This window comes from Leopardus geoffroyi, chromosome C1, assembly GCF_018350155.1.
Source record: "Leopardus geoffroyi isolate Oge1 chromosome C1, O.geoffroyi_Oge1_pat1.0, whole genome shotgun sequence".
NCBI lineage: Eukaryota > Metazoa > Chordata > Mammalia > Carnivora > Felidae > Leopardus > Leopardus geoffroyi.
Window position 1 is genome coordinate 4,100,658 of NC_059328.1, and position 16,830 is coordinate 4,117,487.

Genomic DNA, 16,830 nt, shown 5'->3' on the forward strand with positions numbered 1-16,830 from the left:
CCCGGGCTGTGTGCTGACATTACCGCCGGCTCTCACAAGGGAAGGACTCACATTCATGTGGGGAAGGGGGTAGCGTGGGGCACAGATTTTACCCACCTCACCATTTTGTGAAAGGAGAAGTGAGCTAGCATCTACCCGGAACCAAGCTGTTAGGAGAGAAAGCATTGTAACGGGCTGAACAGTGGCACCCCAGAAGGTAAGTCCATTCAGAACCTCACAATGTGACCTTGCTCGGAATAAGGGTCTTTGCAGATGCCCCAGAGTCAAGGATCTCAGGATGAAATCCTCCTGGATTCTCTGGGTGAGCCTCACATCCTGAGACAAGAGTCATCAGAAGAGAATAGGCAGAAGAGAGAGGCCACGTGATGGTGGAGGCAGAGGGTACAGTGATGTGGCCACGAGCCACAAACCACCAGAGGCTGGAAGGGTCCTCTCTTAGCCCGTCCGGAGGGGCCCTGCCCACACCAGGACTGGGGACTTGGGGCCTCCAGACTGTGAGAGAGTGAACGTCTGCTGTTTGAAGCCCCAGGTCTGTGGTCCCTTGTGGTGCAGCCCTGGGACATACACAGCGCTGTGCAGAGCACTGAACTCCGCCCTGGCCCTGGCCGTGGTGCAGAGGGCTGGGTCCCACGCTGCTGGCCGGCCTGGCTCTCCCGGCCCCCTCCTGGTAGGGCGGAGGAGATGTTGGATCACGGACAACAGGAGCTTGGAAGCTGAGCTAGAGCCCCACACGTTTGGACTTCACGGGAATCTCAGCAGGTTTGCATCAGAAAATCAACGCAGAACGAGCGGGAATGTCAGTCTCCGGTCCCCCTCAGCGAGCACCCCTGGCACCCCTGGATTGCCTACAGCCAGCAGGGCCCCGCCAGCCTCACGCTGCATGTCCCCAGAAAGGAGCAAAGAACGTGGGAGGACGGGAGCCTGTGACAGTGGCCGCACCTGCAGCGACCTCGGCCCCATGGAACTGAAGACAACGCGCGCCCATTCTGTCCCTGAAGTGGGTGTGGCCCTGAGCTGTCAGGACGGAGACCTTGCCTGGGAACGTCGCTGCGGGCTCTCCCACAGAGGAGCCCACAGCTTCACACAGGGACGTTCCTCCGGAAAACAACAGATAAGGTGTGACAGCGTCTAACAGCCCCAGGAGGACATTGGCACAGAAACAGACCAGACTCCATCACTGCTGGCTTGGCCCACAGTCCTTGACGCGCCAAATGAGACGTGACCCGAGAAAGCAGAGTGACCTCTCCGCTCCCCAGGGGCGGCACGGGCTCCAGGCCAGGGCTGGGACACCAGCCGGCGGCCCCGGACGGGGACTGTGGGGGCTCAGCACCCGAGGGTGCAGCCGGGCGAGCCCACGCGGCCCACCCCTCACTCTGCCCGCTGGAGGAAACCAATCCAGAGGAGAATGTCCTGCCAGAAACTACAGTTTCTGAAAATGAAGACCGTTTTCTCTGCGTTTTGGAATAAACGTATCTTTTTAGAAACGGAGAGTGTTCGTCAAGGCAACGCACACACGCGCTGCCCCAGCCGTTGCTACGTGAGTCCCGGAAAGCACTCTCTGCTCCAAGTAGAGCCCACGGTGTTCCCTGAAAATTGCTAATTCCTACGGACCGGACGCCAATCATTCTCCGTCCCCAAAAGTTAACCCTGGTCATATAAGGAAGGGCCTGAGGGTGAAGACGTGGGCGTGGGGGGGGGGGGGGGGTGTCAGCCTTCATTCTCTGGAGGCTTCCCCAGCTGTGGACCACATCTGCCGAGCGGGCTGATGCTGAGCAAACTGGCTGATCCTCTAGAAAAGTCTCTTCCTGGTCGGCGGTTCTTAAAGGGCACTCAGGAGACGCTGACACTGTAAAGGTGTCTTCCACTGTGGATTTTGAAGCGGCATTCAACAATGGGGTTCTGGTTGCAGGGAGGAGTTCTCGAGAGAGGGAGGCACGGCCGCACACCACACCCGTGGCCCACGGAGGACAAGCCAAGACAGGCAAGGCCGCTCGTCTGGGGTAAATTCTAACAGGGCGCTGGGGTCTCTGTGGCCAACACCTACCAGTTATGAAGGGATTCTGCAGAGGAGAGAGAGCGACACCGCAGACCTTTTCCTTCCCCTCAGAGCACGCAAATCTAACTCAGCTATGCTTAACATGCTCCTGGCATGTAGGGCGGGCACGCGCCGCCCCCGCCCCCCCCCCCCCCCATTCCAGGACGTTCACTCGCTTGCCGTGTTCTGCGGGACAGAGCGTGGCCGTGCTGGCCCGGGGCCCTCCAGGGTCAGTGAGGCCTGGGGTGGGGGTCGGGGGGGGGGCATGACAAGCACTGTTTCGCTCGCTTGGCGGCGTGCCTGTCATCACCCCCCACCCCCACCCAGGACCGGTCTGACCCGACAGCTCTCCCCGCAAGGCTGCAGTCACAGCAGGGCTGACCCAGCATCAATGTCAGGCTCTCGCAGCCCTGCAGCCAAGGGCTACATTTCTGGGGCACGGAGCCTCACCTCGGAAGACAACACACACTGAAATCACCGTGTCTCGGGAGGGGACGGCCGCTCCACACCTGCAGCAGCAACGCGGGACGAGCGAGATGAGCCGGCCCTGTCTCCTGTGGTGGCAAACGCACAGGGAGACAGCAGGCGCCGTCTGGGTGGCGGCCGAGTCGCTGGGCCTGGGGACAGGACGAACCCCAGCGCTGTCCCGGGTGATAGGCGGACTGGCCCAGGACTGCGGTCCCTGGGCTTCTCGGCGCGGATCCCGCCACTACTTACATCAAGGGTTATTCCAACGCCAGAGGAAACGTGCACAGTGGCGTAAACTCTGCTGGCAACCGTCACCAGGACTGTGCACGTAAGATGTTCAGAGGGCTCCGTTCGCGGAGCATTTTCGGAAGATGGGTTCACGGTGCGCTCGAGTAGGATTAGGGCCCCCAACACGAGTTATAAATAAGTCTATCAGACTGAAAAGTCAAACGAGCAAATCCTAGCCTCACGGATGCAACTACAGGAACAAAGCACAAAACTCTGGCTTCCTGTCTCTCATGGCAAATGGGCGGACACCAGGGCGCTGGCGACACGGGGCACGAACCAAAAGCGAACCGGCAGAGGGAGCCCGACAGCCAAAGGCCACCTGCCTTCCGTCAGCAGAGTCCCGTTACCTTTTCTGATCTTGTCGTGAAAGTTAATGGCGTCCACAGAAGCGGTGACTATGTTGGTCTTGCAGTGACGTGCGGCCACGATCCCAGCCACCTCGTCCATGAGCTTCATGGTGACACCTGCATGGAGAATGGCCACATGGCAGATGAGACGGGGGGAGGCTACTTCCCACCCTGGGAACGAGTCATAAGAGACAAAGCCCTCCCGCTACCCACAGGCAGCGCCCGCAGCCGGCGCTGGGCCGGGCCGGGGGTGCACGACTGGGGCATGTTGAGCTCATGATGTAAACCAGGCTTCCTTGGGAGCTCTTGAAAATCGCCACAGCTGATGGCCTAGGCCGCTGACAAAACGACGATCCGTTCTCTACCCTCTACAGAGATCACATTCCTTCGGGAAGGTTTTGTTACCAAATCCACCAGGATGGCCGCACCCAAAGTCAGATGCCAAGTGAGAACGTGGAGAAATCAGGACCCTCACGTATCGCTGATGGGGCTGGAAAGAGTGTAGCTGCTTTGGAAACAGCCAGGAGTTTCTCAAAAGGCTGACAAGAGTCACCATACGACACAGCCATTCCACTCCCAGGTACGCACCCAAGAGAACTCAAGGCTCGCGTTCTCACAAAAGCTTGTACGCGGATTCCGTGACAGCGTTACTCACAACAGCTCAGATGTGCATCAGCTGATGACCGGATGAAGACAATGTGGCACATCCATAGGATGGAATATTATCCAGCAAGAAAAATAACCCGAGCACGGACCTGCACTACATCACAGAGGAGCTTTGAAAACGTGAGGCCGAGTGAAAGGAGCCGTCCCAAAAGACCAGATGTTGTAGGATTCCCTTTACAAGAAAGGTCCAGAATGGGCAAATCCAGAGAGGCAGAAAACGGATTAACGTTTGCCTAGGGCTAGTGGATCGGGGGGAGGCAGGGAGGGACTGTTAATGGGTATGGAGCTCCTCTTTGGGGGGATGAAAATGTTCTAGAATTGACTGTGGTTTGGTTGTGTAGCTGGGAACACGCTAAAAATCAACGACTTGTAACTGCGGAGTTGTATGGCATGTGAATTCTCAATAAAGCTGTTACGTAAAATAAACAAGAAAAGCAGGCTCACAGAAGGTCAAGCTGTCTTCAAAACCTCAGGCTGCAGACATTTGCTCACTGCCATGCTTTAACTTGACGGGATCATGACTGCACAGCCGCTAGTCTCCCCATCCCCAACTCTTGCCCCACCCCCCGTATGATACATCATACTTATTTCATACTTAAACATTGATTTTTTTTTATTTTGAGAGAGAGAGAGAGAGCAGGGAAGGGGCAGAGAGAGAGGGAGAGAAAGAATCCCAAGCAGGCTCCATGCCGTCAGTGCAGAGGTCGATGGGGGGCTCGATCCCACGACCCTGAGATCACGACCCGAGCCGAAATTAAGAGTCAGATGCTTAACCCGCTGAGCCGCCCAGGCGCCCCCTATTTAAACATTTAAACCGTGTCTTGTCTTAGGCTGAGCTACAGGAGATTGCCAAGAGTCAACCATTTTTGACCTACAAAAGCAGCAGAGTGGTATCTATCAGAAATCCTAGAAGGCTATGTACATTCACCCTAGGATACAGAACGCCTTCTGAAAACCCGGAGAGAGGCAGAAAACAGACTCTATCCCACTCACGAAAGCCAGGCTCACAGGGGAAGCATGTTTAGGGTAAGGCTTACAGACTCGGATGCCAGTGGGGTCAGGCAGGCGATGTGGGGAGGGGAGGAGGCCGCTGCCCAGACCCGCCCACTGCCTCCCACCCCCAGGAATGAGGGGCCCATGCTACCAGCCTCCTGATGTTTCTAGGCAAGACTCAAACCCACACATTTATGAAGAATCTACCAATTTTTAAACATTGGTGACTAATTAAAACTCTCTTTACTGTGTGGGGAAAACAAAATATGATATAACTAAAAAGAATAGAAGTCCCTTCCGTACTGGACCAGAGGCCTCGCACCAACACAGACGACGCTACTTAAAAGGAGCGTGGGAGACAGAGAGGGGCCCTCTGCCTGGGAGAGGAAAACCTGGGGTCCCGTATACTCTTCTCTCCACGTCTGTACATATTTGAGCATTTCCAGAACACAAAGGTTTAGAAAAATACATTAGTGTTCCAGATGAAAAATAATGCTTTTGTTACCAGGACTTTTTAAAAGAAGGTACTGCTACATGATGGTAATGATGAATGACCATGAGGAGTGGAGACTGAGCTGCGGCCTGCCATTTTAAAGGTGCCTTCAGAGATAACCGGTGCATCGATCTGGTTAGTCCAAGCAGGAAGGGATTGGTAGCCTCATTTTTCAAATGAACAACAGACGCTCAGACACACATTGGTCCGATGCCAAAGACTGCAGACAGGATGCTGGGGAAACGGCTCTTTTGAGAGGAAGGAACTGCCAGCACCAGGTTTTATCTCCAGGCGACTGGGGCTGGGGGCTCCGGCAAGGCCAGGGAGCCTCAGGCCTTCGAGCAGCTCGGCTCGAAGGTCTGAGACAAGGGGTCATACTTTGCTTTGCAAGGAGCCTCCGCTGGGTGGAGTTAGTATCGGAAACAGACACAGGCGCCTCCCCTAAGCCCACCCCGAGGCTCTGGGGCTTTCCTACCCATCCCAGGGGCCTTGGCGAAGGTGGGGCAAGCCCAGGCGTCCCCAGCCCAGCACTCCAAGGAGGGAAAACACAACACGGCACCCGGGGAAGTCACCGTGCTTCTCAGCATGGACCGCGTCCCTGTGGGGGGGGAATCACTCAGCCTCTGCGTGAACCGAACTGCAGTGTGAGTGTGGCCCTGCATCACGGTGGTTCAGACGGCCTGGGACTGACTGCCCCATCACCCCTGCCTGGTGGGGACCCTGGGAGGGCACATCGCCCTCTGAGTCCCGGGTTCGGCTACTGCAGGAACAAGAGGCGACGACATCTTCACGCTGGACGAGCCCCGTGCTGCCCGGCAAAGCAGCTACCACTACGAGACGCAGGACTAGTGAAGGTCTGTGAAACTCAACACCTACCTATTTGGAGACTTTTTAGAGATCTGAGGTCTGAAAGAGACACAGAAAAGGAAAGAGAAGTGAAATGTCCCAGAATGTCAGGAAACGGAGTGAGAATCACACACTTTGCTCAGGGGACAAGGGTGGAGTCCAAGTGACAGCATCCCCTTACATGTGCGAACCACAGAGGGCACCGAAGCAGGTCTGAGACCCACGGACCGCCTCCTGACATGGTGTGGCTTCAGGGTGTGCACGCGTGCACGTGCGTGTACGTGTGGGAACGTATGCACATGGGGGAGGAGCGTGTATGTGCATGCGTGTGCGGGAGTTTACACATGTGTGGGCAGGAGTGTCTGGGAGTGTGTGTGTGTGTGTGTGTGTGTGTGTGTGCATGTGCGTTCAGTTTTGCTGAGGGAGAGCCCACAGACCGAGTTCTCCTGGGTCGGTTTGCCTCACAAAGAATTGAGCTGTTCCGGGGCGCCTGGGGGGCTCAGTCCATGATCTCGCGGTCTGTGGGTTCGAGCCCCACGTTGGGCTCTGTGCTGACAGCTCACAGCCTGGAGCCTGCTCCGGGTTCTGGTTCCAGAGAGGGAGCTCTCTCTCTGCCCCTTCCCCACTCATGCTCTGTCTCAAAAAGAAATAAACATTAAGAAAAAAAAAAAAAAAAAGAATAGAGCTGTTCCAACAGCTGGACAAGGGGCCCTGCTCCCTGGTTTTGAATCCAGAAGGCATTTTTCCATAGACTTACTCTAAGTACACTAAGTAAGCCTTCCTTGAGCAGCCAACAAAAGCTCATTCAGTGTGAAGTATTATTGAGAGAGGCTGTATACGCCATGAAACACCACGGCACCGGCAAAAATTTACACTCAGAAAATGCCGATCCCGGAGTCTAGGAAGAGCTGGACCCAAGAACGGTGGTGAAGAGGCAAGGTCCTGGCAGAAACTGGGGCGGGGGGCACCTGGGGCATTTTCACTAGGAGATTTCAGACGTCTGTAACAGAACGTGTATTATGTGTGGCTGTCCTTTTCTCAGATGGCGCCACCGCCGGGGTCCTCCTGAGGAGCCAGGGACGAGGAGGATTTTTTGGGAGGAAACGAGGAAACGGAGGAGGAGACACCGAAGTCTGGCACGGGAGGTGGGAATAGAGTAGAGAAGAAACAACGATGGCGGCAGCAAGCAGCCCCCGCTCAGCACGCCGCAGTCCCACGGGCTGGGTCGGCCCTGGAGGGAGCCGACCCTGTTTTGCTCCCTGGTAAGCCCTCCGTAAATACTGAGCGCAGGAATGAATGAATGAACACCGACGCTCCCTGGACAGCAGCCCGGTGAGGTAGGCACATCGTGGCCGCCAATTTTCGAAAGACACAGCACTCGCTTGGGGTAGAGTGGGGACCAGCCCCCGGTCACGGGGTGCCAGAGGCCACGCCGCGCTGCCTCTCGATCCAGGACCTGCAACCCTGAGATTTGAGGCGGCATTCCCAACCGAGGCGGGATACGAAGAGAGAGCAAGACCATGGTGACAGGCGGGGGTGGCAGTAAACTTAGCGGGTGTGGGTGTGGAAGGTCTCGAAACCAGAGCTGCCAGCCGTGAGCCACCAGGCGGTGGCCTCAACTTCAGGGTCTGGGGGGCGGGGAGGATGGTAGGGAGGCGGGAAAGGCAGAGTCTGAACTGGAAGTATGTTTGGAATGCAGGAAGTACCCACAACCAACTTCTTGCTTATGAGTCCGGAGAAGCAGAAGCCGTTAAGAATAAAAGAATAAATGGACAAAGGACGTACTCAGCTCCTTCAAACTGGGCTTTGGCCCAGTTTGCAGGTAGAGATTCCCCAAGTGACTTCGCGGTTATTCAAAATATTGCAGGATCCAGGGGCGCCTGGGTGGCTCAGTCGGTCAAGGGTCCGACTTCGGCTCAGGTCATGATCTCACGGTTCATGGGTTCGAGCCCCGTGTCGGGCTCTGTGCTGATGGCTCAGAGCCTGGAGCCTGCTTCCGATTCTGTGTCTCCCTCTCTCTCTGCCCCTCCCCTACTTCTGTGCGTGCGCTCTCTCTCTCTCTCTCTCTCTCTCTCTTTCTCTCTGTCTCCCAAAAATAAATAAAATGTAAAAAAAAAAAAAATTAAAAAAAAATATTGCAGAATCCAGAGCATGTGTTGACCAGGAGAGGCTCCGAGCCTGGGACAGACTCCGGAGAAAGACAGGAGCAGCTGGGTGACCTCCTGCTCCCAGATGCCCCTGTCAGCCCCCAAGCTGCAGCCCCAGACCATCTGTATCACATGTGACATGGAGGCCAGCACCAGGTGGGGACGTGCCTGACAGTGTCCCCGCCCAATTCGGAACCTGGTGTAGAGTGCTCAGGAAAGGGTCGCGCTGAATGAATGAATGAATGAATGAATGAATGAATGAACAAATGAACGAATGAACGAAGGATCGCCAGCTACGGATCACATTCAACTCAAGGACACTGCTCCAGTCGGAGCCGTAGGGTCCGTATTTGGGTAACAGTCTGGTCCACCGTCACTCGCTGCTGAGGCCACAAGGGCCTGCTTATCTGGTCCAGAGTCAGCTGTGTCAGGGGATCTGTCAGATAAGGCTGGTCTTCAAAACTACCTGCTACGTCTGCTGAGGGTGACATTTAAAAAGATAGCCTCCCCCTGACCCCAAGAGCTAGCATACAAATCTGAGCTGGGACAGCTGCAAACCTCACACAGAATGCTGGCATTTTATAGCCAAGGCCGCTCATGGATGGACTCCACAGATTCTAGGACCCAGATTGGGGCACAGGCATGGTGGCAGCACGCGTGTCTCTTAGGAGATTGTGCCCCAAATTGGGGGTTCAACCCGGGTACCAGGAACAGTGACTCACAGAGGCCGTGGGCAGTCAGGGTGGGCAGCAATACCCACACTGCAGGACAGGTCTGCTCTGCAGGGGACAGCCGAGGGGGGCGGCAGGGTCCAAGCTCCAGGAAGGCTGTCACCTGGACCAACTCTGCCCACGTCCGTCAACCCATGCCTCTAAGGGAGGCCACGGCAGGCTCGACAAGAAGGGACGGCGAGGCAGACTCTAGGGCTCACTACATGGAAAAGCTCTGTCCACAGCTCAAGTGTTTGGCCTTGAAAAGAGAGGTCTCCTGGTGCCCACAGCGTTCGAGGCATCAGAGCTGGAGGCAGAAAGGTCTGCCAGAGAAGACAGGCCTCGCTGGCAACCTGCCCGCGGCTCCTGGGAGCCCCCAGCGTCTCTGTTCTCACAAATGCGTACTTCAGCCGCTCCCAGACAAGGCAAGGATGCCGTGGTCCTTTGGGGTCCTGCGTGTCAAGTGACTTCTGGTGTCCACTTAGAGGGAAGAGAGCTGATCTCGTAAGAGTCGAGATTGTAATAAGATGCTGATTTCAAGCTGCCTGTCCCCTCTTCCTGGTAGGGTGAGGAACAGCCCTGGACACAGCACTGAGCGGGGCTGGTTCTGGGACATTCTCGTTACCTGCTGCTAAGGCAAAATGATGAGGTCACGTGGCCCGTGCAGAGAGAAGATCACGAAAGGCCTCGTCCCGTCCTGACACGTTTGCAAGGCCTGTTTCCACAAAACTCAGTATCTATGATGGAAGTCACAAGCCATGTGTCCACTGAGAAAAGTACATTTTGTTAAAACCAAACAATAGGGGCGCCTGGGTGGCGCAGTCGGTTAAGCGTCCGACTTCAGCCAGGTCACGATCTCGCGGTCCGGGAGTTCGAGCCCCGCATCGGGCTCTGGGCTGATGGCTCAGAGCCTGGAACCTGTTTCCGATTCTGTGTCTCCCTCTCTCGCTGCCCCTCCCCCGTTCATGCTCTGTCTCTCTCTGTCCCCAAAAATAAAAATAAACGTTGAAAAAAAAAAAAATTTTAAAAAGCAAACAATACCCTCCCCAGTGGAAACCCCCCTGACCAGTTCGCGACTGGCGTCCCCCTAACTTTGCCACTGGGCCCTCAGTCTGGCCAGTTTGCCACTGGGCCCTCAGTCCGGCCAGAGAAGCCAAAGCCACCAGCCGTCCTTGACACTGTCACCACCTCCTGTTCGCTCTTCAACACTTAAACTCCCAAGTGCCCAAGCCTTCCCCAAAGTGCCTCTGCCCAGGGTCCCACTGGAAAAGCTTGTCAATGTCTTCCCATGTAGGTACAAGAGGTGCTCCCGGTGATGGGAAAATCGCTCTGGCAAATTACAGTCTGTCATGTGCTGTCCTCATTACCCAAGCTTCGCCATTTAAAAAATGACAACAAAATTGTAGACGTGCTGTCCTTGGACTCCACATCCATTGCAGGAATCACGGGAAGGCAGAGAATGAGACCCGCTCGGCCCCCAACATACAGATAAACATCGGGTACCGGAGATATTTTTGAATCTAACATTTAACTGCTCAAGGGTTTTTCAAGTATCGACAGCGTGTCGGCTGGCTTAAAAATAGAGGCTTAAATTTATTTTCCCAGGCCCGACTGGCGGACTGGGTCACGCTCGCCTACAAACCCGCAGCAGCCGTGAGCAGCTCAGCGCCCAGAGCCACTGCCTGCGCTGTGGGTGGCGATTTGAGATGCCCCCGTTTCTATATTTAATCCCAACTGACGGAGTGTGGGTGCCAGCCTCCTATATTAAGAAAACAATAGTAAGTTCATCCTATTTTCACTGGCCCACCCCCAGTAACGGCAAGGGGTTATTCTGAGAGCCCGTGGGGTGACAGCCTCCTGAGACGGTCTGGCTTCTCCCTCCCAGGTTCCCAATGCACCTGTGGTCATCTCTGTGAACCAGGGCCAGGGCCAGGGGACTATTCAATGAGGTAATTAATAAGGATTCTTTTTGGCAACTGACACACAAGGTGGTAAAGATGGGTTTCTGATGCCAAAATGTCAAAAGCAGGAACTCTGGCGGGGGCCTCAGACATAGCCCAGGAGCATCCCAGACCCAGGGAGTCAGGAGAAAGGGCTGCCCGGCCATGCTTTACCCCTCACCCTCGGTGTCAGGGGACTCGAGAAGGTCACAAGCGAGTGCGCCTCCTGCCGTTTGAGAGTCGACGCTTCCCTGTTCTGAACAAGGCAGCAGGGAAAGTGGGGCAGGCGGACTCCTGCCCCAGCAGCCAAGGGAGACAGGGGATAAGGTGGCGGTCCTGCGCGTAAATCCCCTCGGTGCTCCCCACTTCGGGAAGGGCAGGCCGAGGCCTGGAGTCCACGCAGGGCAAGGTCGCGCACCGGTGCGGGGTCAGTTTCCTCAAAGGAAACACTCAAGTGGGGGTGAAGGGCTGCAGAGCTGGGAGCCTTGTCAGGTCAGAGCCATGCTCAAGATACGGAACAGGAAAGCCACTGTTAGGGGATATCCGCGCCCCTAGTGATGCGGCGAAACAGGAAGCGGAAGTTAATTAATCTGGCACCAGAGGCAGAAGATCCCAGTGCACTGGCAGAGGGGAGCATTCTGCCGCTGGGTGGCTGACCGGGTTTCTCCAGCAAAACGCTCTCACTTCCGTAAGAAAAGCGGGACCGCCGGCCAGCCACACACGTCTCCCAGGCCGGAGGAGGCCACTGAGAGGGCCAGGCGGCCGGAGGAGACCCGTCCCCGGGGTGGGCGTCAGCAGGGTCCTCACCACCGCCAGCCCCGGACGGCAGGAGCGGCACCCGGGGTCTCCTGCCCCGCTCCCCACGGCCGCCTGCCTGGACACAAAGCTGCTCTCTGCGGCTTCGGACGCCGAGAACGACTTTCGCAAAACCAAAGATTCTTAGAAAGTGAGAACGGGGAGGAATGCGGCCGTCACCGGCACACCGGTTGGCCGCATGATGACAAAACTGCGACCCAAACCCGCATTCGCGAGCTCACCTCGGGGCCCCACGAGGCCAGTTCCCCAAGAGTCGGAAACGTGCCTCACTCCTCCCTTTTCTCCCTCCTCCCCAGCCAAGGCCTCGACACACTGTCTGCCACGCAGCAGGGGCTCCAGTTAAACGAGGCCACAAAACTGGAAAGGAGCATCTGTGCCTTATTCTGGATTTTGCAGTGAAATCAATTCCTCCCACAGGTGCTGTTTCCCAATGGAAACCAAGCAGTAAGAGCATCCGGGCGGGAGGCCTCCTCCCGCACCTCGTCTCCCAGATGTCCTCTGCTTGGGCCACCAGGCTTCTCCCTGCCCGTGTACCACCCACCTCCCTCCCTTCTGCCTTCTCCCTTAGGGGCCAGCTAAGCCGTGTGGTCCCCCAGCCTTGGGACCCCCGGGAGCCACGCGTGGCCCCTTGGCTGCCTGATGCTTGTGTGGCGTGTACGAGATCTGTCTCCTGCCGCCTCAGGCAGGCGGCGTCGGCGTTGTGCTCTGCCGCGACCCTGGACCTCACACCCCCTCCCGCGCTCCTCCTGCGGGGCTGCCTCTGCTGCTGTGCTGTGGCCCTGCTTCCCGCACAGGGGCCCCTCCGTTCTTTCCAGTTCATTCTGCACCTTGCAGGTCTACTCTGCTCCAGGCCCTGTACTCAGTGCTGGGGATGCAGCCGTGAGCACGTCAGCCAAGTCCCCACCCTGTGAGCCTGCGCTCCGGGAGGGGTGGGTGCTGAGCGCCTGTTAACACACAGAGCAGGTGGGGGTGGGGTCTACCTAACACAGGGTGCGGTGGGGGGGCTGGGGGGGGTGGGCGGTGTGCGCAGGGTCCACAGCTGGAAGTGCCCCAGGTGTCCTGGGACTGTGAAGGGGGAGAGCAAGGCAAGAGGGGGGACAAGACAAGGGGGGGTCGGAGAGGCACAGGGGAGGGCCCTCCTGGAAGGCCTCATAAGGACAGAAGCGGCACAAATAAAAAGATCTAGCGTCTCCTGGGAGCGAGACAGGAGCCACCACAGCGTCTGCAACAGGCTCGGCTTGACCAGATTTCTGGTGTAACAGGCTCGGCGAGGCTGCAGCATTGGGAAAAGAAGTGGTTCAGGGAAGTCGGGAGACCAGGCAAGAGGCCATTTCCCTGGTAATGGGGACTTGGCGGGGGAGGGCGGTGGAGGAGGTGAGAGCTCACATTCTGGTATGTTCTGAAGGTGGAGCCCAAAGGACGGGTTGATAGATGAGGTGGGGAGTCCGCAAGAGAGCCAGCCAGGCCACAGGAGGTCACGGGGATTCTGGCCAGATCACCTAGGGGATGGCCTGGCTGCCACTACAGGGGGACGCCTGGGAACAGGGTCTGGGGAACCCAGGGACCCCGGCAGCCATCCCAGGGTGGGGGGTCCTAAGGACTCAGCTGGAGTCCAGGTGAGTCCCAGAGGGATTCCCAGAGAGAGAGAGAGAGAGAGAGAGAGAGAGAGAGAGCTCAGGGTGCAGGGAGGGGAGGAAGGGGTCTGGGGAGGGAGCTTGAGAGGGGCCGGATGAACTGTGAGTGCTGAGAAGGGCTCTCTGGCTTTGGCTCTGGCAGGTCAGAGGGCTCCTCAACAGGAGGGAGGTGCTGGGAGCAGGTTCGAGAGAGGACGATGAGAGAGACAGGAGGGACGGAGCGCAAGCGGCTTGCCGAGAAACCAAGCTGAAAGGGGCAGTGGAGGCATGGGGCACAGGTGGGCTGGGGACATCACTCTGCCAGGAAAGAGATGACCGGCCTCCAGCTGGCCTGAGGACACCAAGGCCACTGTGACAATGGAACATCAGCGACTCTGAAGACAAAGGTTTTATGGCAGTCATGACTCCACCATTCATTCTTTTTCCAGCTGTAGAGCTGGGAGCCTTGTCAGGTCAGTGAGGTCACTCGAGAAATCAGGGGCCCCAGCCCCGCCAGTGCGCCCCCGCCTCCCCCAGACCGCCAGAGTGCATCGGAGCTAGGGGTAGGGGCCCCAGCGGTACACTCATTGCAGACTCACGACAGCACAGGACAGAAAGCCCCTCGCTCTGGCCCCTTCTTCTCTGAAACAGCAGCACTGGCTCCCGGAGCCCATCACTGCTCACCCTTACCATGCGGGGCGTCCATTCACTGCTCTGACGCCACCCGGGGCCGGGGTGCAGGCACGGCTGACGCTGAAGAGGCAGCCTCAGCAAAGAGGCAGAGTCATTCCAGCCAGTGACCACCCCACCCTCAAAACCAGGTGCCAGGCGGGGTGAGGCAGAAGGCGTGGCTCCCCCACTGGACGTGGCCTGCACACAGGCCTGTCCTACGAACGCGAAAGACGCCAGCCTGCCAAGTGGGACCCAACCTGGCAGCTTGGTCTAGGGACACTGGAGCTCCATCCACAGTTTGACTTACTGCCTGTGATTCTAACAGAGAAAAACTGCCAATAGCTTAGGACCCCCCTCCTGGACTGAGAGCCTGTAAGCTCCCTTCCTCTCCCAGCTTTGGGGTCTTTCACAGGGTAAATAAAGAGGACAAAAATAGGGGCACCCGGGGGGCTCCATCAGTTAAGTGTCCGACTCGATCTGGTCTCAGGTCACGATCTCACGTGCCCCACGTCCGGGTCTACACTGGCAGTGAGGAGCCTGCCTGGGATTTTCTCTCTCCCTCTCAAAATAAATAAATAAACTCAAAAACAGAGGACAACGACAATTGGCTGCAGGAACAATGTTCTCCCTCTTCCAGCTTTTAAGTAGTTAGCCTGAAGCAGGGTGCTGGGCGGCTGTCGTAGGGACACCTGGGCAGACAAAAGAGCTGGGAATGGTTTTCAAAGGCAGGAAACACACTCTGGGCGATGGATCCAAGCAAGGTTCACCCTTCCCGGCTGTGTCCTCTCCCCCAGGCCGTCCCGACCAACCGAATCACCGGGCAGCTCCAGCAACTGGAACACCTGGGCCTCCAGTCCTACTGGTGGGGCCCGGGCATCTGCATTTTTGAGTGCCCTGGTGATCCCCGCGGGCAGCAAGAATGAGACCACAATCCACAACCTCTCAGGATAGCGGACAGACCAACACTGTGGGAAGGATGAGCTGGCCAATGGGGCAAAACCCCTGAAGGGGGCAGGAAGAGGGTCCAAAGCCCAAACGGAGGGCCCACCCCACAAAAGCTGGTGAGACTGACAGGTAAGACCAGCTGCAAAGGCTGTGCTGGCAGGGGCGGGGCCTGGCAGGGGCGGGGCCTGGCAGGGGCAGGGTCAGAGCTGCAGGCTTCTGATTCCATCTCAGGAGCAGTGGCTCCCCAGGGAGGTCCCCAGACCTATGGGTGCTTGGGGTGTTCAGGACCCGGTGGGGGGTGGGGGGAGGGCACAGCCATCCAGAGCAGTGGCTGCAGAGGGAGGGTTTGTTAAGCACAGCATGGGGAGGGGGGCCCGAAAACTGCAGACCACACAATTTGTTGTTCAGGAAAGCAGACAACAGAAAGATGGTGGAAGGGCCCTGGGCAGAGGCTAGAATGAGCAGTGAGGATCGGGGAAGGGGGACAGGCAGAGGTGTGGCCAGACTCCCTGGATTTCTGAACGGGAACCTCAGAAGCCGTTAAGGTGACGCACCAATGCTTCCAAGTCCCTGGGAAAGCATGCCAGACACAAACTGCAGATAAACCACTGAGCCCCCGAGAGAGTGCCCCCCATCAGTTCTCCCTTTCTTCTATGGCAACTCCAGTGTTCGACAGACGCATCTGGCCAGCTAGACCCACCAGCGGACGTGAGCGTTGGGTGCAGTTTCCCGGGAGCCCCACTGCCTCTGGGCGGAACACTGGTGCCACATGTGCTGCCGCCCGGCAGAAACAGGGCCACCCCAGGGACAGCAGACCGAGGCAGAAGGAGCTTCCACGCAAGCCCCTGACCTCTCACAACTGCATCATTACACAGGACACAATAGTCCTCGGTCTCGTGGAAGCCACCATTTGGGGCCTTCAGCCCAGCAGCTGAATCTTTAAAAATTTTTTTTAATGTTTTATTCATTTTGAGAGGGGGAGAGAGAGAGAGAGAGACAGAGTGTGAGCAGGGGAGCGGCGTAGGGGGGCGGGGAGACACAGAATCCGAAGCAGGCTCCTAGCTCCAAGCCGTCAGCACAGAGCCCGACGCGGGGCTGGAACTCACAAACCGTGAGATCATGAGCCGAGCCGAAGTCAGACGCTTAACCGACTGAGCCGCCCAGGCGCCCCTGAACCTTTAATCTGGCTAATACATACCTTTCATGGGAAGCCACTGGAGGACGTGTTCCACCTAAACCAGCAAAGAGGAAACGGGAAGCCCCAGGAGTCTGAGCGCCCGGCCCCGGGGAGCCGTGCAGCAGGTGCAGGGAACGGGCGGGCCGGCTTGGGTGGGGGGAGGGCGCTCTCTCCAGGGAAACGCGTACCGAACGACTGCCTGGCGGGCAAAACTGTACTGAGAAGCATTTTACAGAGGCACGGAGGCTTAGCTGGGTGTTCAAAGTCGGTGGAAGATGAGGTGGCGAGGAGGGACCGCAGTGACAAAGCCACACGGCGACGCAGTCGTGGCGCTCTGCCTGACGTGGCGCGGGCGGTACTCCCGCCGGCGGAGTCTGAGGATGATGCGCCGAGAGGCGCCGGGGAGATGGAGCCACAGACATCCGAGCAGCACAGCCAGAGCAGCTGCTCACGTGAAGCGAGGGCAGGGGCAGCTGGGTTTGGTTAGAGGCCGTCTTGGACCCCCTTCCACAGAATACCTCGGTTTCAAATAATTAATTAAAAGTTTTTTTAAAGTGCCAAAGGAGGGGCGCCTGGGTGGCGCAGTCGGTTGGGCGTCCGACTTCAGCCAGGTCACGATCTCGCGGTCCGTGAGTTCGAGCCCCGCGTCGGGCTCTGGGCTGATGGCTCGGAGC

General features: G+C 57.5%; 1 protein-coding gene across 9 annotated transcripts in view; it reads right to left on the bottom strand.

The window, feature by feature from the left end:
* The window catches only part of ACOT7 (acyl-CoA thioesterase 7), a 104,292-nt gene that overhangs the window by 24,799 nt on the left and 62,663 nt on the right, over window positions 1-16,830 (bottom strand). For all 9 annotated transcript variants that reach the window (XM_045475457.1, XM_045475460.1, XM_045475458.1 and 6 more), the window contains exon 7: window positions 3,139-3,255. In XM_045475457.1, coding sequence (XP_045331413.1) covers window positions 3,139-3,255 — 117 coding nt within the window. The remainder of the gene's footprint in view (window positions 1-3,138; window positions 3,256-16,830) is intronic.